This window comes from Hypanus sabinus, chromosome 9 (assembly GCF_030144855.1).
Source record: "Hypanus sabinus isolate sHypSab1 chromosome 9, sHypSab1.hap1, whole genome shotgun sequence".
Lineage (NCBI taxonomy): Eukaryota > Metazoa > Chordata > Chondrichthyes > Myliobatiformes > Dasyatidae > Hypanus > Hypanus sabinus.
This window is the reverse complement of record NC_082714.1, coordinates 41,701,573-41,720,598: the sequence shown is the minus strand read 5'-3', so window position 1 is coordinate 41,720,598 and position 19,026 is coordinate 41,701,573. Positions and strand designations below refer to the sequence as shown.

Genomic DNA, 19,026 nt, shown 5'->3' with positions numbered 1-19,026 from the left:
ACAGCACAAAGAAATGCCCTTTCTTTGGTACAATCTGCTGGAATGAAATGCTCAAACTGCAACAGCCAGTTGAATTGGTATATTTTCTCAAAGTGACAGCGTCACGGTACCAATACTGTTACGGTAAAGCAACTCAAGGTTACTTGTAAGGAAGGTACTGTACTTGCCACCACTATGATGCCTTACAGAGTTGAATTGTCTGCTCACTCACTGCATAGGCTCATGTTCTAAGAAATTTGTTTGGATTTGATGATGCTTCAGTGAATCTCAATGAACTTGAGGTATTATGACCCAAGTGTTTAAAAATAAACATTGATCTGTGAGGTATCATCTATTACGCCTGCAGCCCCCTCCTTTTTGAGAATCACAGGATCGCTATTGATTTGGGTCAGGAGACCCAGGAAATGAGAGAGAGACGTTTGGAATGTCTTGACCCCCCCGGCGATATAAAGCTACGGGAAACAGCCATTGTCTCTTGGAGACGGACTTGTGGATTGCAATACTGTGCTACGTGGAAGCCCTCAGGCAAAGTGGGCTGGTTGAGGGAGGGATTGCCTCACCCCAACCTGATTGACATCTGAGACCCTGTGAGTCAGGATAAAAGAGGGTCTGTGGGAACAGCCCCTCAGACGCTCCAGAAGAAACGCTAGTGATCCCGTAATGGCGAAAGCCAGTGGGAAGGCCACGTGTGTCCATTTCCATTTGCCCCGGAATCGGTGGTCCTTTACCTCAGAAGAACGTTTTTTAGCTAACAACGGGGAAATCAACTCCCAATGACTCTCGAAGGATTGACATCATCAAAGGACTGGGCAAGTTTTAACCCGTCTTTCTCTCAAACCAAAACGCTGCAGCTTGAATGAACTAAAGTGACTTTTATATTTCCATTGGACAATACATTATCCCTTAGACAACGATAGAGCTATTTCTTATTGATTATTATTATACCCACGCTTTTAGATTTAGTATTGACGATGTATAATTATCTGTATATTTGCATTGATATTATTTTTGTGTATTTTAATCAATAAATATTGTTAAAAATGGTACCATCAGACTTCAATGGACCGCTCTATCTTTGCTGGTAAGTGACCCAGTTATGGGGTACGTAACAATTGGGGTTCTCATCTCGAGATTTGACACCAAATTGGGAAGCCAGTGAATCGGGCTTCTAAGTCCAAACTTTGATCTGGTTACGCGGGAAACCAGCAAAGATGGACGTGGGTGAATTTATAGAAAACCCGACTCTGGAGGAGCAAGAGGCGGCCACCAAATCAGACTTGATAAATTTGGCGAAGGGGTTAAACCACGCAGAGGTGAGGTCGTTAATGAGAAAAGCGGGAGGTGCGAAGGGCAATAACTCAGTATTATATTGGGAAGAATGTGTTTGCAGCTGAGGTATTGGAAAATATCCCTGAAAAGGTACCAGCCAGTGGGACGGCTCAGTTAGAGTTGGAGAAATTAAGGTTGGAACATGCAATTAAGTTAAAGCAGCTGAGAAGGAGAAAGAGAAAGAAAGAGCCGAGAGAGAGAGGGAGCATGCGCTCCAGCTAAAGGAGTTAGAGGTAAAATGGGAGCAGGAAAGAGCTGAGAAACAAAGGGAGCATGAAATTCAGTTAAAACAGCTGGAAGCAGCTGAGAAAGAGAAAGAGAGCCGAGAAAGAGAGAGAGTATGGGGAGGCAGAGAAACAAAGGGAACATGACTTGGAGATGGAGAAGTTAAGGCAAGGGCGAAGAGATCAAGGGTCAGACAGAGAGGGGTGGTTTAATGTAAGTCGAGAGTTGAGGCTAGAACCTCCATTCGAGGAGACGGATGTTGATAGTTATTTCTTGCTTTTTGAAAAGGTGGCAGTGAATCAGAAGTGGCCCAGAGAGCAGTGGGTGGTGTTGTTACAAAGTGTGTTAAAGGGGAAGGCACAGCGGGCATATACGATGTTGTCCATGGAAGAGGAAGAGGAGGAGAGTTATGACAAAGTAAAGGTGGCCATTCTCTGGAGTTATGAGTTAGTACCTGAAGCATATAGACAAAAGTTCAGAAATTTAAAGAAAGGGTGGAATCAGACGTATACCGAGTTTGCCTATGAGAAGGGTGTGCTCTTGGACCATTGGTGCACAGCAGAGATAGTGGAGGAGGATTATTGGCGTCTCAGGGAGTTAATTCTGATTGAGGAATTTAAAGGTTGTGTTTCGGAGGATATCCGGATGTATTTGAATGAGAAGCCAAATAAGTCCATCTCAGAATTTGCTAGGTTCGCAGATGAATATGCCCTAACCCACAAGACAAAGTTTTCCTCCAATAAAAGTTCCCAGAGAGACAGTGGGAACAATCGAGAAAGCCCGCCGGCTGAGGCAGAGGTCCCGCCGGGAGCTAGTGGTAAGATTGAGGGGGAAAGGCAAGACGGCCAGAGATTCCCAGCCTTGACCTGTTTTAATTGTGGAAAGGGGAGGGCATATTGCATCTAGGTGCTTTGCTCCGAGGAAAGAGACAAGAAAAGGGAAAGCAGCAGTCCCTATCGGATGTGCCGTGGTAATCAGTAAATCAACAAGACAGTCGCGGGTAGACAGAGTACGAGAAGGGTCTGAGACTTGTATGTCAAGCGGAACCGTGTCTGAGGGAGGGAGACACCCCAGTTCCAGTACGGATCTGGAGAGACACGGGGGCTGAGCTATCATTGATCAGCAGTAAGGTACTAGATTTTGGACACAAGACGGGAATGGTAGCTGTGAAAGGAATAGGCAAAGGGACGGAAATGGTGCCCTTACATAGGGTCATTATGAATTGTGAGCTATCTTCTGGATCAGTTGAAATGGGGGTGCGATCAGAATTCCCGATAACTGAAGCAGACGTCCTCCTGGGTAATGATTTAGCCAGTGGTAAGGTTTGGGCAGCAATGACACTGACAAAACAGCCTGTGAGTGTTGAGGCTCCGCCCCTAGATTCTCAGATCTATCCCGCATGCGCGGCCACTCGCAGCATGTCGAGAAAGGCAGCTGAGACAGAGAGCAGTTTCAATCAGGCCAGTATCGATTTGGCCGAGACATTCTTACCGACCCTGTACCACGAGGGTTTAGAGGGTGGTAAAACGAAGAGTAGTAAAGTGAAAGAGAGTAAGGGAGAGGAGGTAGACTACAAAGAGTAGTAAAGTGAAAGAGAGTAAGAGAGAGGAGGTAGACTATGAAGAGTAGTAAAGTGAAAGAGAGTAAGGGAGAGGAGGAGAAAAGTTCTAGAGGCACGAAAAAAAGATGAGAAACAGATAGAGCTGTTAAAAGGTCCAGAGTTGGACATGGATGATCTGTCTGGTTTGGCAGAACTGTTTGAAGAAGTTGAAAATTCTAAAGGTGTTCCCGATAATGAAATGAGGGCAGTCCGAGATGAAAAGGGTGCCCTGACCTTGAAGAAGTCTGCTGGGTTGGCAGATGAGGTTGTTTCAGCCCGCAGGTTTGAGTTTACTCCGGAAGGGAGTTGCCCAGAGAGTAGCTGGGAGAATCAGGGGAATTTAGAATTTGGACCGGGTACGGGTATTGAAAGCCTGGAAGAGGCAAATGTCCCGGCCAAGTGTGTCCAAGATGTGGGTGCACGTGGTACTGAACCTAGTAATGGAGCTCAGAAAAAGTCTGAGGTATTTGATTCAGTTGAAAAGGAAGGCCGTCCTTGTGGGTCAGATGGACTTGGTTCAGTGAAGAAAGGGTTAACTTTGGTAATAGTGGGAAGTGAGAGTTCCCAGGTGTTTGTGCTCGAAGGTGTGTTAAAAGTTAATGCGGAGATCAAAAGTGGGGAGATGAATATTATTATTGAAGGAAAAGGGAAATATGTAGTTCCCAAATCGAATGAAGAAAATTTAAAGGCTGGATTAATATCAAAGGCAGCAACCAGGCTCCAGTCATTTCAATGGCGTGGTACCACAAAGCCTGCGGATCGCTTACAGATTGAGTTGGAAGATGACGGGCCCCCCCCATGCTATTGGTATTCCAGGGTGTGGTGTGAAAAGGCAGAATTTGAAATGCTGCTTGAACAAAGAGTTCGAACTGAAAACTAATAGCCTGAAGGGTCCTGAAGAGAAAACTAACAAATTGTGTAAAATTAAAGAATTGGGTGGAAATTCAGAAGATGGTCTTAGTTTGGGACACAGTGTTGATAAAATAACTTCAATGGAAGCAGCCGGCAAAAGCCTATTTCGCAAGGGTACCCAAGCTCCCCACGTGGGAATTAACCGGAAAAGAGGCGAGGGTTAATGGGGACGCCATTTTTAAATAGCAAAAGCCGGTTTTACGGAATTTCGACAAAACATGTGAATAATAAAGACAACCCCATGGAAGCATGCCTGTTAAGTTTGAAAGCCACATAAAGATTAGTATTTGCATGAACTTTTGTAGTATACACGTAAGCTTAAGATCACAACTCTTTAGTTTTGTTTGCTGAAGGAAAGAGAAAAAATAGGTGGTTACTGAATTGGAGTCTGATGCTACAAGACTTTAGTAGGGTACAAAATGTTAAGATCGTAAAGGAAGTGACAATGTAATCGGTAACCATCTAGATACTGAATTGAATGTATAACTGTATTACTCTGTAGTGAAAAGAAAAGCTTTTGTATTGTGTTAGATTCTGAAATCCTGTGAGACTCAGTATTACTCCGTTTTTACGGATGGTAAAAACGCGTTGAAGAAAGGGGGTGTGACGCCTGCAGCCCCTCCCTTTTGAGAATCGCAGGATCGCTATTGATTTGGGTCAGGAGACCCAGGAAATACGAGAGAGATGTTTGGAATGTCTTGACCCCCCCCCCCCGGCGATACAAAGCTACGGGAAACGGCCATTGCCTTTTGGAGACGGAATTGTGTATTAAAATACTGTGCTTCGTGGAAGCCCTCAGGCAAAGTGGGCTGGTTGGTGGAGGGATTGCATCATCCCAACCCAATTGACATCCTGTGAGTCAGGATAAAAGAGGGTCTGTGGGAACAGCCCCTCAGACGCACCAGAAGAAATGCTAGTGATCCCGTAATGGCGAAAGCCAGTGGGAAGGCCACGTGTGTCCATTTCCATTTTCCCCAGAATCGATGGTCCTTTACCACAGAAGAACGGTTTTTAGCTAACAACGGTGAAATCAACTCCCAATAACTCTCGAAGGATTGACATCATCAAAGGACTGGGCAAGTTTTAACCCGTCTTTCTCTCCAACCAGAAAGCAGCAGCTTGAATGAACTAAAGTGACTTTTATATTTCCATCGGACAATACATTATCCCTTAGACAACGATAGAGCCATTCCTTATTGATTATTATTATACCTGCACTCTTAGATTTAGTATTGACGATGTATATTATCTGTATGTTTGAATTGATATTATTTTTGTGTATTTTAATCAATAAATACTGTTAAAAATGGTACTATCAGACTTCAATGGACCTCTCTATCTTTGCTGGTAAGTGACCCAGTTACGGGGTACGTAACACATCTGTTTCACATTGGAAAAGATCAACATTCCATTGTGGAACTGCCTTTATGAACATTCTGATGCATCAATGTGAGGCTGCCATATTAGAAAAGTATCTGCTGAGATATCAGAGTTGCTGCTGAAGCAAAACAACAGTGTAAACTGCAGTAATGCAATATATATATAATAATTAAAATAATTCTTATATCTCATTATTTTTGTTTTGCAGAAAATGGATTAAAATTTCACATGAAATGATTTGATATTTGGAATGGAAAATCTTCGCATGACACATGTCGCATCTACTAGGCCTTGCTGGACCAGACCCACTGCTCAAAATCACCACCAAAGCATCTTGCTTATCTACTGATGTTCAACACCTGTCAATTTATCAACTGAAACTTCTTTCCATTCCGCTCAGCATCTCAAGGTATGGCTGGCATGATCTGGCTCAATTTCTATGTGCTCAGTAAGCAATGTCATAGACTTGGCATCCCTTCCTCAGATATCTACAAGACATGAAAGCCCAAAAGCAACCATTCCACCATTCTCAAACACCTACTTGGATCAATTCATGACAAACAACGCAAACCTCATTCACTGAAGCCCCTGTCTATTCTTGAGGCACACAGTAGCCTACAGTGGCTTGTTACGTTTCACCACCACCGTTTCGCTCTTCCTAAAATAACATCCTTGTGTCCTTCCTAAGAATACTGGAGCCATGAATCCACAGGGAGCAGGCCTGATGGAATTCCAACTCATTTCACCATTTCAGGCATCAACAACATTCCAAACTGAGCTTGACACTTACGTCAGGTTTGAAATCTTCATCAGCTGTTCTTCATCCAAAGTGCACAAGTTGTTTCCACCAATAGCTTTCAAAGAAACTACATTAAGACTACCATCTAACTGCAGGTATCTTCCAATGATGGCTTTAACCTGTTGAATAAATTTGGAGAACACAGAAGAAATTATTAACTGTTCCCCAAAGTACGCTTTGCTTGAACATGTCCTGAAATATTAATTAAATCACTTTCTATCGATGGAATTATTACTAATTAGAAATGTCCGTTAATAGAGAAGACAGAGTGGGAAGAAAACTAACTTTGCAGCCTAAATCTCTCAGTTTCAAACAGCAAAGTTTAATGAATACAGTATTTGGAAGTAATTCTATCTGCAGTTTTATTCATGCATTTGTGGCAAAAAGTGAATTCTCTGCAGAATATTATTAGCATTCCAGAGATTAAATTCCTGACTCTGTACCTAACCAAATCACATTATTAATGTCGACAGCAAAGGTTATGGCAGATAATGCACCAGGCTCGAGCATTATGGATAAAAGAGCATGTTGTTGTAGACCAAAGAGAGGAAATGAGCAGAGTCAGTAGCTTGAAGGAGGTTGCTAGACCTGGTGAGAACATCTGGTGGGTGGCTGAATGAATCAGACAACATTTGAGTTGGACAGAGAAAGTTTCAGGACAAAAGGGGGGAGTGTCAGTCAATGAGATCAGAGGCTTGTGATCTGTCACACTGAAAGTTTGTGCCCAATTTGTTCAGGGTTTGATGGATTATCGGATTAAGGGGAGGTACTTGTTGGTTTGTTGGGAGATGGGAATGAAATCAGAAGGTTATTACGAGGATGTTTGATCAGTAAGGTGATCAGGATTTGGAGAGGAGGATTCAGAAAGGTACCAATATTTTGTGTTAAAATTTTCTGATTTCATTACCATTGTGTTTTCCAGCTTGTGTGCCAGTAATGCAGAAATAGTTTCCACTCGAGTGATATTCCAACTGTGGACTTCTGTTGCGTTAAATACAGTGGAGATGTTACCCAGCAGTTGAATCTGGCTTTCTGGAAGACCATTGGGATAAATCTGTTTCAGGAAACGATAGAACGTTAGCTCTGATTTTTGATGGAAAGACTTGCCTCCGGAACATGTCTGTCCTTTCAAAATAATTAGATACAATTCATTTCCATTGCTCCTCATCGCACTTTGAAATAACTCGTGTGTTTTATTTCATAGATTGGAAAAGATACCCAGCCTAGGCAGGTTTCATATCTCATTCCCTGTTGACACCATTAAGGAGTGATGATGGCAGAACCCTGGAAGCGAGCTCATTTTGCATTGATAGAGATGAAGACATTGACCCTGATCATTAAACTGAGGTAATTTCTACCTGTTGACATTTTGGTCAAAAAACACATTAGATCTCTGTGACGAAGAAAACGAAGAAGTTCTTTGGAACCTGGAAATTTGTATTCTTATAGGATATTACTGACACAAATAAAGTGGTTACTCATTTTCTTTTCAGTTCTGACTTGGTACGCCGCATTATGTTAACCACTGAGTGATGTTCTTATGCAATGAATGGCAAATAATAAACAAAATGCTCTTCCTCTGGTTTCACACGAAGCTAACGTACCTGCAGGAGTTTCTTTTTCAGAACTTTCAGCTGAGTTGGGTCAAAGGCAAGAGATCCTATTTGGAGAACACCATCTCTCAGCACATGGTCACTCAAGCAAATGTCCAACTGGGCAGCATCATAGACTGCAGGTATGAAGTCATCAATGTCTTCTGGTGCTATTACTCCCTCTGTGCAGACTGGAAATGCAAACTTCTGTTAGTTGAATAAGAGGTAGGAGTGACAGATTAATGCTGCTGGCTAAGTTTTTCTCAAATGGAATAGAGAAGATTTAAAAGGACTGATGGCACTTTTGATCAAATTAGTACTTATAGCCGTGGAAAAAGACAAGTTATAGAAAAAGATCATCAAAACAAACTATATAGGTAGAAATGAAGAATGGAAAACTGTCAGTCACACTGCTGAAAGTACCAAATAACTGCAATCTGTTGATTAAGCTGTCTGAAAACATTCGCACTCTGGGATGATTTTTATGTGGGAGTTGAAGTTTAGTGGAAGCCTTGTCAAACAAACTGACTGTATAATTCTAATGTTAGCCTGCAAAGACTCAGAAGACACTGGGGTGTGCTACAATCTTAAAATATAAGAGCTTAGAGAATGCTGCCTGACTATCTCCACAGGCACTCCCTCCATCACCGACACATCATGGCCCCATAGTGCACCCTTCACAACAGAATAAAAAAACATGCCATGGCTATTTTGTCAGCACCACTCACCTTCAACACCGTGGAGAATGAAGGCAGCAAGTGTGGGAATATTGCCCTATGCAAACGCCCGTATTAGACACAAACTGGCCAACTTGAAAGTATGTTTTTTCAGCATTTTAGATCAAAATTCTGGAACTCCCTAATTAATATCATCCCTACCTTGGACAGCACTTGCTCAAGAAAATGATCTGGAAACAGACTTTCAAGGTCAAGTACAAATAGGCATAATTATGATAGCCTTTGAACAAAGATAGCAGCCAGGATGTGAATTAGAAATTTGCATGATTTACAAAGGCAATTTAGAGAACAGCTGAGAGTCAACTGCATTGTTATGGTTCTGGAGAGAAATGAGAGCCAGAATGGTAAGTAATGAGAATCAGAAACGGGCATATTATCACTGATATGCTGAGTGCTGGTAAGTGTTTTTTCTCATTTACGTCAACAAACTAAACTTAAATTTGAACACACCATACTAGAATCTGAACTTAGACCTCAGAATGATCAATCTTTATTTCTAGATTTTTAGTCCAGTAACACATTTATTACACAACTCCACCGACAACATTGAGTAAACATTCACCTGTATTGTTTACATACCACTAGTATTGTTTGAGCTTCTTTGTAGTTTGAGCTGAGCAATAAATATCAGCACATCTCCAGGTGATCTGAATCTTTTTATTTTCTTGAGAAATCTTGGCAGAGCTTGTTTAAGGGTCGGCTGCATGGGGTACAGAGGAAAAGATGAAGAATGGCACCAAACGAGTTTCCAATGATACGTACATTTTGAAATGCCAGGTACAGCAACAGCAGGAAAACACGCTTCATTAATGAAAACAGTTGGCGTGTGATTATCAATCCCTCCCATCAACAAACCAACGCCAATGTAAATGTCAAGTGATAAACATGTTGGAGCAAAAGGTTGTAATCACAGGACAAAACTATTAAAAATGTCTCACCACATCAACTTGGAAATGTATCATCTCGGGGTTCACTAAATCATAATTATCCAGAAAACAGTGCACAGCAAGAGGACGTGGTCCTAACAGCACTGATTGTTGGCTTGAGTAGGAGAGTTGGGCCTGAGACAGAGGGTACCGGGACCAGACTAAAGATGAGGAATTGGGGCTGTGGTTGAGAATGAGATGGGTGAGACATGGGGTTTTGGTACTGTAGTGGTTAAGCTGGGGACAGGAATGGCATGGCCGGTGTAGCTAAAGGGAAGAAAGCAAGAAATGGAATCTACCCATTACCTGCAGAGGAGATTCAAAGAATGCACTAACTATCAAATCACTCTATGTTTTTGGTGCTCTATGTCGATGAATCATGCTAGTTTGAGAGTTTAGCACTAAACAAATTCTTATTAACCATGTCAGTGCTGTACAAGCATAAATAGAACTTTCAATCACATAATATACAAGAACACTGTGCTACGTAATGCAGTCTTTCACAAAAACTAATATTCATGCAGAATATAATATTTTGATCAAGTAGTAACTTAACTCATTGGAGATGTAGATTTTTAGGCATTCTAAGGAAAGTTAACTCTTAAATGACCTCAGTTTAACGTAGGAATTCAGAAACAAAGATGATTCTCTCACAAACTGAGCCACTCAATTGATTGCTTAAGCAAGTAAACTATACCCTGTTTATTTGACTCCATGTTGCGGTCAATGCCAAAGGAAGATTTCCAAGCTCTTGTATTGTAGATGACGACCATGATGAAGGTAAACTAGAGACAAAGAAATTGGTCCCTGAGTTAAAGAAGCATTGTAAGAAATCATAGCATGAAAATCCAAGCCTTTACAGCCCAAGATTCAACAGGAACCCCATCTTCATCCAAAGGTCCACCCACAAGACACATACATTAATCTGTGCGTCTTTAATTTCCAAGTTAAACAAAACAGAAGACATATCAAAATTATTTTTCCATTGGTATTTTATGGAATCATAGCAAATAAAGATTTTCCCTGTAAACTATGAAGCTTCATATCACAAACTATAATGATAACTGATTACTAGTAAAGGGAAATAGGTTTGTAAAGAAATCCACAATAAAAGCCATCTTTTGGTAGGATGATCCACATGAAGGAAGGGTTCAGGCTAGCAGATACTGATCCAGGCTCCTAGTCAGGCGGTTACTTAAAGTCACTTCCCTCTACAGGGTCTTACATAGATTCTGCTTCATAGATAGTTACACATTCTGCTTAGAAGAAATAATCAAGAATAAATGCAGAAAATTTGGTGTGATCTGTGTTGAAATATGTGAAGGTTTCACACTCACCCATATCTGCTCTTTCCACTTCTCAGGAGGATTTCAATCGCCTCTTTCTGATCATCTCTAAAGGAGACACAATTCTTTAAGGCATCCAGAACCGAAAGATCAGATGCCCTGATAACAGATCCATCAATGTCACAGACCAATCCACCCAGTATTGTCAAGTCTTCCTTGGTCAGGTTCCTGTTCATAATTCCCTGAGTATGCATCAAAAAAGCAGCATTAATTCTGAAGCATATCAGTGAACACAAGAGAACCTCAATAAGTCTGTTTCATTCTTAAGAGCACTCTCATCACATGAAGTAACAAAACCACAATCAAAGACATGGAGGATCTTAATACCTACCAAACACATTCTGGCATCATTCAGAATATTTCGCTCTCTCGCTGATACTTTTCTTAAGATGTTGACATTTGATTTCCCAACTAGTTTGTAGAAATCCCGGCAATCGTATGAAGCCCTGAAGTATTGATAACTATAACATGAAAAAATATGCTTATGAATATGAAGAGTCATTTGCAATTTATCGAGCCTTAATGTATATATCCTTCAGCTCCCAACACCATCCCCATTTGATTGCTGAATTATCCTCAATTCATTGTAAATCAATGGGCAATGTACTCTCCCTGAAGATCTGATTCAGGTCACTTTGGAAACCTCAGTGGAAGCAGATGTAGCACTTCCTGGTAGATTAACTTTTCTCTGGCAGATGAAGATCAAGAGTTGTCATTCCCTGTGGAACTCTCTTTTTGGAGCATTGCAAGGAAGACTGGACCACAATAATCTGACCAATGATCATTGCTGGTCTCTCCTGTTGCGAGCAGATATCAACAGTGCAACAGTAGACCACAGCCTCGCAATGTTATCTACAATTACTTTTTGTCCCTTTTGTTTCACAAACAACCTGTCTCCCTGGGCTACTCCCAGTACTGGCTAACCCATCAACTAATGTCATCCCAATTTCACACATCACCCTCGGGAACTGAGGGTTCAGCAGTAAGCAATGAGCATTCTGGTTGAAAAAAAACGTGGGTTGTAGGCCTATGAAAGCTCCAATTAAACACACTGGAAGTTACAGCAGAGTTGGAAAAAAAACATCAATATCAATAAAGTAACTGAGGAAATTATCAAAGAATATAACATACTTGAACAGCAGAACATCCCCAGGCAAGGCGTCCAAGGGCACTTCCATACTTTCAGAAGCGAGTCTGCCAGAAATGCACTCAAGCTGGAAAGACAGACCACAATGTCACATTGGGACCAGAAGCACTGGTTTCTCAGTTATCTTCCTCACTACAGTGTTTTGCTGCAGTAGGTGATGGCATGGGAGCCTCCTTTGATACTGTCAAGTGGGACATACCACAATTTGACAATCTTCAAGAATCCCATACAACTGAAAACTTCGCATCATTACTGTCAACCTTTAAAATTCATTCAGAGATCCGTTCACAACTTACATTGAAATTCATTTCCAAAATAAACACCCCCTCTTTTTATTCAATCCAGCAGTGACAATCTATTGCCTTGCATCTACACTTGTGTTTTTGAGAATAATTTTACCTGACTTTCATCAAGCATAATCCCTTTAACCTTCATTGCTTGAACAAGCTTCAAAAATGTCTGAAAATCCAGGGCTTTTGTTGCTCCACAACTGAAACCTCGCAGGACAGCCACTGAAAATCTGGAAAGGTATGGCATTATTAATTTCTAAATGTTCCTAATTTCCCGACTTTCAAATCTCTTATCATAACCTCTACATCACAGGTTTCTCAGCATATAGCCCATGAGTGACTGAAAAGCACTTTGCTTATTTCATTTATTTAACCCTCTTCAATGAGCCCACCATTGTCATGAAACATACTGGAGATTAGAAATAAAAATGTAAAGAAATCCGGGTGTTCTGACATTACTCATACTCTGTACACTGGACTAAATATATCACCTATGAACATAACTCTGTAAAAATCAATGAGAGCCCTCTATTCACACCAGTTTAATTACTGAGGCAAGTTGAATATAACAAATCACTTGACTAAATATGCCTGCTTTAGAAACTACATATAAGGTTACACTAAACACAACTAAATCAACAAATTAAATACAGGAAGATAATAGGCAAAATAAAGGCAGAAATTAAAAGAGAATTGCTTACATCTCAAAATTGTTGTTGTATCTGACCAGCCTTTCAAAGAACACAGCGGACTGTGGAATAAAAGCATTTTAATTATTGATTAACACAATAGGGTCGTAGTCTGTTTATACACGAATACAACATAAATGGGATAACATTCCCGACATCTTTAAATTAATGCACAATTCCCAACTGCAGCTGATTTTCATTCCAGCCATTGTCTCTGCTTGCAAGCAACAGGATCATTTACCTGACTGGGAGTCCACTCTTTATTGTTAACATCACCGAGGCTTAGGTTGGAATTTAACAGGACAGGTGGAACCTCTGCGGCAAGAACTGATGGAATTGCCTTCACTGTTGTCACTGGATTCTCCACATTCCTCAGCACCTGATTGAGAATGAAACAGAAGGTTATTTACTGGAAGATGAAAGCAAGTTTTGCAGTAACATTGGGGAAATATAGATGGCATATTCCTCTGTCACTGGAATGTCGCATCACTCACCTGCAGAACACAGATCTGCCGTATGGGTTGTGGTGCTCTGCCGATATTCTCAACAAATCTCTCATTTGAGATAACACTGATGAATATCTGAGGATTTATACGTCGGAACACACCACTGGGAATTCCAGACACCAGGCTTCCCAGACCCAGCAGACGACTTGAGTTATTGACCTAGATATAAATTAAAATACAAATCACTAAGCTTTCAAAGCACAATGAATAGCTAATTTGTACATTGACTATGTGTTCACATCGTCATTGCAGTTAGCCCAGTTGATTTCATTTTTCTGCATTTGGCATGAAGATCTAATGCTCTGCACAAAAATCTCTTTTGATGAGGACTATTCCACAGGGTTGAAAATAATTGAAACTTATGTGGCAGTAACAAGATGGAAAAGTACTAAAAAACCAGAATTTCTCTTCTCCTTTCCTGCTCATCACCTCCATCTATGTCCTCCTCCTACCCCTTCCCCTGTAGTCCACTCTCCTCTCCTGTAAGATCCCTTTCTTTTCAGACCTTTACCATTTCTGCCTATCACCTTCCAGTTTCTCACAGCATCTGCCAACCCCACCCACCTAGCTTTCCCCCTGACTTGGCATCACCTATCACCTTCCAGATAGTACTCCTTCCCCCCCTCCAACCTTGTACTCTGCTTTTCTCCCCCCTTCTGTTCCAGTGCTGATGCAGGGTCTTCAACCAAAATATCGTCTCTTTGTTCCTCTGTGTAGATGTTGCCTGATCTGCTAAGTTCCCCCAGTATTTTGTGTTTATTACAATGGTCATATGTGTTTGCTTAGGACTGAGATTAAATCACAACTCATTCTTATATCTAGACTTGTGACCCAAAACACATTTGCAAAGGGTCTTGGCCTGAAACATTGACAGCGCTTCTTCCTATAGATGCTGCCTGGCCTGCTGTGCTCCACCAGCATTTTGTGTGTGTTGCTTGAATTTCCAACATCTGCAGATTTCCTCGTGTTTGCAAAAGAAGTTTTCTTTAAATAACTATGGAGTGACTATCTATGCAATTACTTCCACTATTATTCAGACGTCAGTGGTTGAGAAAAAGCTGGATCTAACATTATGCAACTGGCACCAGATCAGCTGGAAAATATTAAGTTTGGGAAATGTGAGTTTTCTGATCGTGACATCATGTTTGACAGATCTGTTATATTATTTGAGTTTGCCTCTTCAGAACAGATGAAGGTGGAACAAGAAACTGCAGCTGCTGGAATCTGGAGCTAAAAATAAGCTGGAGGAATCTAGTGGTTTGGGCAGCCGTGGTGAAGCCAGAGGAATAGTTAATGTATGAAGCTGAGGCCCAGAATCAGAAGTGAGAGTGTTGCTAATACACAGCACTGAGAGGGAGAGGTGAGACAGGGGCTAAATGAGTGTTGGAAGCAGATAAATGGGGGGGGGGTATGGTGGTGGGATAACCATGATCAATAGAACCAGGTGGCAGACAGCAGGAAGTCCGGGAACTCATCTCTTACTCCTTCCAACCCACCTAGGATGTCAGCTTCCTTTGTTCACCTTTTTACTCCCTTCCCTCTTATGGAAGTATTCACAGGGGTCCGCATGGCCTTTCTTATGTACTGTTGGAAACTTATATGCAAAAAAACCAGCAAGTCTTGAAGAAGGTTATTCCTTCCTACAGATGCTGCCTGACCTGCTGAGTTGCTCCAGCATTTTGTATGTGTTGCTTTGGATTTCCAGCACCTGCAGGCTTTCTTGTGTTTAGTAAGACAAATGGTACATTGATCTTTATCACAAGTCTTGTGTTCTAATTTTACCTTGATAAATGTTGTTAGATTCGCAGCAGTAAATTTCAAAATAATTTTTCTTAAGTTCCCCGCAGGGAAATTTCAGATATCACAATTACTTCCTGGAATATGCTTGGGCACAGAATTATTCTGCTAACCTGGGCTACTCGCTCAACGACACCCACCCACTCCTGCCCTCCACCCTGTTAACTCAGCTCCAGCTGATCCCTCCCATTTCTGCTGCAAACTCAGGTTGACATCCCCCTTCCCTCATCTTCAGCCACGAAACGTGAAGTGAAGCAAATTGTAGAGCTGACAGGAAATAACTGTACAGTTCCACATCGCACCCTGTGGCCCATTGAGTGGAAACGTTGACATTTCTTTAGCATTTGTCTGTTTTTTTTCACGAGGCTGAGTTGTTAGCTCTTCGCTCAACTCAGCATGGATGGAAAGTGTGCAAGGAGCTGGCTGGATTCAAACCCAGGGCCACTCGCCTCGAAGTCTGGTGTGAATACCACCAGCCGACTAGGAACTAACCGTAATCAGAGAAGCAGTTTTGGCACGGTGGGATTCACGACTTTTGTAGTTAATTTACACATATCTCTTTGAAACAGTTAGTCCAGATATGGATATTAAAACTAATTCACATTAGAAGTCCATGACTATTGGGTCCTTAATTTTCTTGCCTTCCAGGTATAGTAGCCAACATTATCAAAAAGCTCACCTACCCCCCCTTTCTCTCTTCTTCCACCTCCTATCAAGCAGATGATACAAAAGCCTGAAAGCAGGTATACCAGAGTCAAGGACAACATCTATCCTATTGTTAAAACAACATTGAATGCTTCTCTATAATGCTAAGATGCACTGTTGACCTTATAATCTACTTTGGTATTACCTGACTGTCTACTGACTTTCTCTAGAATTGTAAATTATTATTCTGCCTCTGTTCCTGTTTTCCCTTCTACTACTACAATGTACTACTGCAATGAAATGATTTGTATGGGTGTCATGCAAAACAAAGTTTATCACTGTACCTCAGTACATGAGACAGTGGTAAATCAGTTTAACAATTTTAGTCACAGATATATAATATAATTATTAGTGATTTATTCACTTCTCACCTTGAAGCCACTCGTTAGTAACTTGTTCACTATTGAACTAGTCTGGCCAATGTTCCAGCCTCTGACGTTGCCCAGACTTGGCAGGGCTTGCTCCAGAGTGTTCCCATCAATATTGTCAACCTGTGACAATGACAGTCCAACAGCAGTTTGCCCCAAGGTGTTCAAAGTGCTGACTGAAAAGTTGTCGATTTTGCCCACTAGAACAACTGCCAACTGAAAAAGACGCAAAGGAAAATTATTACTTTTATCCATCCAAGAAAACACTTCACATGTACTGAAGGAGTTTCACCATTAATTTATTATTACCTTCAACTGCTCATCTGTTGGCTCTTTGGGAGGTACTGTACCATCGGTAGACGTGTTGGAAGTTAGGTTAAGTCCGCAGACTTTGTTTATCCTTCCGATTAAAGACAATGTTTGCTGTGCAGTCAATTTCTGAAGCAGATTAGTTTTGGTAATGAAGCACAGAAGGGAGTTTGGCAGACTGTAAAAGAACATCAGTCAGAGTTAGCATGGCCATATCTCTCAGTGCTCCAGCACTCTGATTATATATTCTGAGGAATATTACAAATATGGTCATTAAAGATTTCAATTGTTTGGCAAATTGAATACATAATAGGACATGAGTGATGGCACAGAGCCAAATATTATTGGATCAAATTTTCATCTGTCCTCTACCTTAAAATTTACTTTATAATTTCATATTTTATGGCTTAATGCAGGGAATATTTAAAATTTCTTCAAAATCCATGAAGTCTTTGGAAGTTGTATCAAAACAAAACTCTCTTTAAGTAGATGATCTTTGCTTTTGCATTTCAAGTCTGTCATCTAAGCCATCATTCAGTGTTCTTCCTTCAATGGTCAATTTATGTTTCCAAATCTTGATTATCCATTGCCCAGCAACCAAATTAAGCAAAGACTATTAATGTGTCATTTTTACATATTACAAGTGAAGCAAAAGTTCCTACTGAATCACGTGCTTTAGAAGAATGGCTACCAATCAAACTCTTCAAGACCCATTTACTAATCCGATCGAACCAAAAGAAAAATCTATCCAAATTCTACTCCAAAACGTTTACATTATTGCAATCAATCAAACGCAACTAAAATAATTATTTTAAATCTAATTCTGCTGAACAAAATCTGATCATATTCTATTGAAAGAATTTATCTAATCAAATTCTATGCATAAGAAAATGTTCACCAACTTACCTGTAATCACGAATCTATTCAATTCCCCACCCCTCCTGCACAGATAGCATGGTGCTCCCTGTTAATGCTTTTGAGTATTCTGGATTTCAGTTATCTCCGTGTCTCTCATTTGATAATATCCACAGGTTTGAGGATTGAAACCATGGCCTCAGTGAACATTTGGCACTGGATTCAATCTATAGTACATCTATATTACAATATACATTACAATCCCCAGAAGTCACTTTGTACCTGAGAGTTCCTAATACTGTAAAGCGCACACAATGTTTAAAATTATGTACAATTTTAGTTTGCTGAAGCAACATGAGAAACTGACCAAAACTCAGTGCTAGCATATTGATACATAGATCCAAATACAGTCCCAATAATAATTCCTTTCATGAAGCCATGTGTCATGAGCTTATTGTTATCACGATTGAGGACAACCGGTGGGATTCAAAATGCAACACTTGCACCAAGTTGCAAGAAGTTGTCATCAAAGTGAGAATTTCAGATCAGGCATGGCAAAATCAATAGATTGGCAAAGCGGGAAGTCTGAATTGCTTATCCATTAATTCACTAAACGGTGACATCTGGAAGTTTAATATGAAATGATGAGAGAAACTGAGACAATAGCTATTAAATATAGGCTGTTTCAGAACATAGCACATACGTAATGATTAGCACACATAATTTATATGCAATATATTTCACTTGAATACATGAGTGGAATACAAGTACTATATTTTTTACTGAAAGCTTTTTCATGGAAGAACACAACAGAAACAGGTAAAAGAATGAATATCATAACCCATCAATACATTATAGATTATTAAAACAAGAATTTTTAAAGTTAAGCAACAAGTTTAAGACTAACCGCAGACCAAATGCACAGAAGCAGAGTTAGGCATAGCCCACAACCATATCAGCCTCCTCAGAGATTAAATATTCATCCCAGTTGGAAAATACTGAGAAAAAGCAACAATCAGAAAGAATCCATGTTATAATGGCTGAACATATAGTACAGATCATAGATCATATTAAATGTAGTCAACGTCTCCTATTTCTGGGTGTTTTAAGCCAATTTGAGGACCTCAGGAGATTGCAGTGAATCAATCTCCTGGTAGAAAACTAAAATTTTTTTGCGACTTTTAAAAATTGAAGCCTTTGCTGATTGTTGACAGACAAGCTCCAAGATTAGCCCAAGAGTGAATATCATTTGATGAACATGATTCCAATTCTCAAATCGTATGTATGTGGATCTGTTTATTATGTAGACAATCAAGAGGGCACAATCTTTACAATCATCACAAACTAGCAGGGTCCCAATTGATTTTTCAGTTATACTGCTTTCCACAAGGTCAAGGGCAACACTTCAACTGATGTACTGCTCAGCCCTTGACAAATACATTTACTCCCCCCCCCCACCCCAATACATCAGGACCACCCTACCAGAGGCATCGGGAGGAGAAGGTAAGAGAACG

The 19,026-nt window shown here is 40.6% G+C and overlaps 1 protein-coding gene across 1 annotated transcript in view; it reads right to left on the bottom strand.

Moving 5' to 3' along the window:
• Window positions 1-19,026, bottom strand: part of LOC132398983 (uncharacterized) — a 59,286-nt gene that overhangs the window by 685 nt on the left and 39,575 nt on the right. Inside the window, exons 22-35 of the mRNA XM_059978819.1 lie at window positions 16,658-16,835; window positions 16,352-16,564; window positions 13,467-13,637; window positions 13,214-13,351; window positions 12,985-13,034; window positions 12,393-12,513; window positions 11,978-12,060; window positions 11,178-11,307; window positions 10,838-11,028; window positions 10,198-10,285; window positions 9,154-9,274; window positions 7,850-8,028; window positions 7,153-7,299; window positions 6,237-6,364 (exon numbers count right to left, since the gene is read on the bottom strand). Coding sequence (XP_059834802.1) covers window positions 6,237-6,364; window positions 7,153-7,299; window positions 7,850-8,028; window positions 9,154-9,274; window positions 10,198-10,285; window positions 10,838-11,028; window positions 11,178-11,307; window positions 11,978-12,060; window positions 12,393-12,513; window positions 12,985-13,034; window positions 13,214-13,351; window positions 13,467-13,637; window positions 16,352-16,564; window positions 16,658-16,835 — 1,938 coding nt within the window. The remainder of the gene's footprint in view (window positions 1-6,236; window positions 6,365-7,152; window positions 7,300-7,849; window positions 8,029-9,153; window positions 9,275-10,197; window positions 10,286-10,837; window positions 11,029-11,177; window positions 11,308-11,977; window positions 12,061-12,392; window positions 12,514-12,984; window positions 13,035-13,213; window positions 13,352-13,466; window positions 13,638-16,351; window positions 16,565-16,657; window positions 16,836-19,026) is intronic.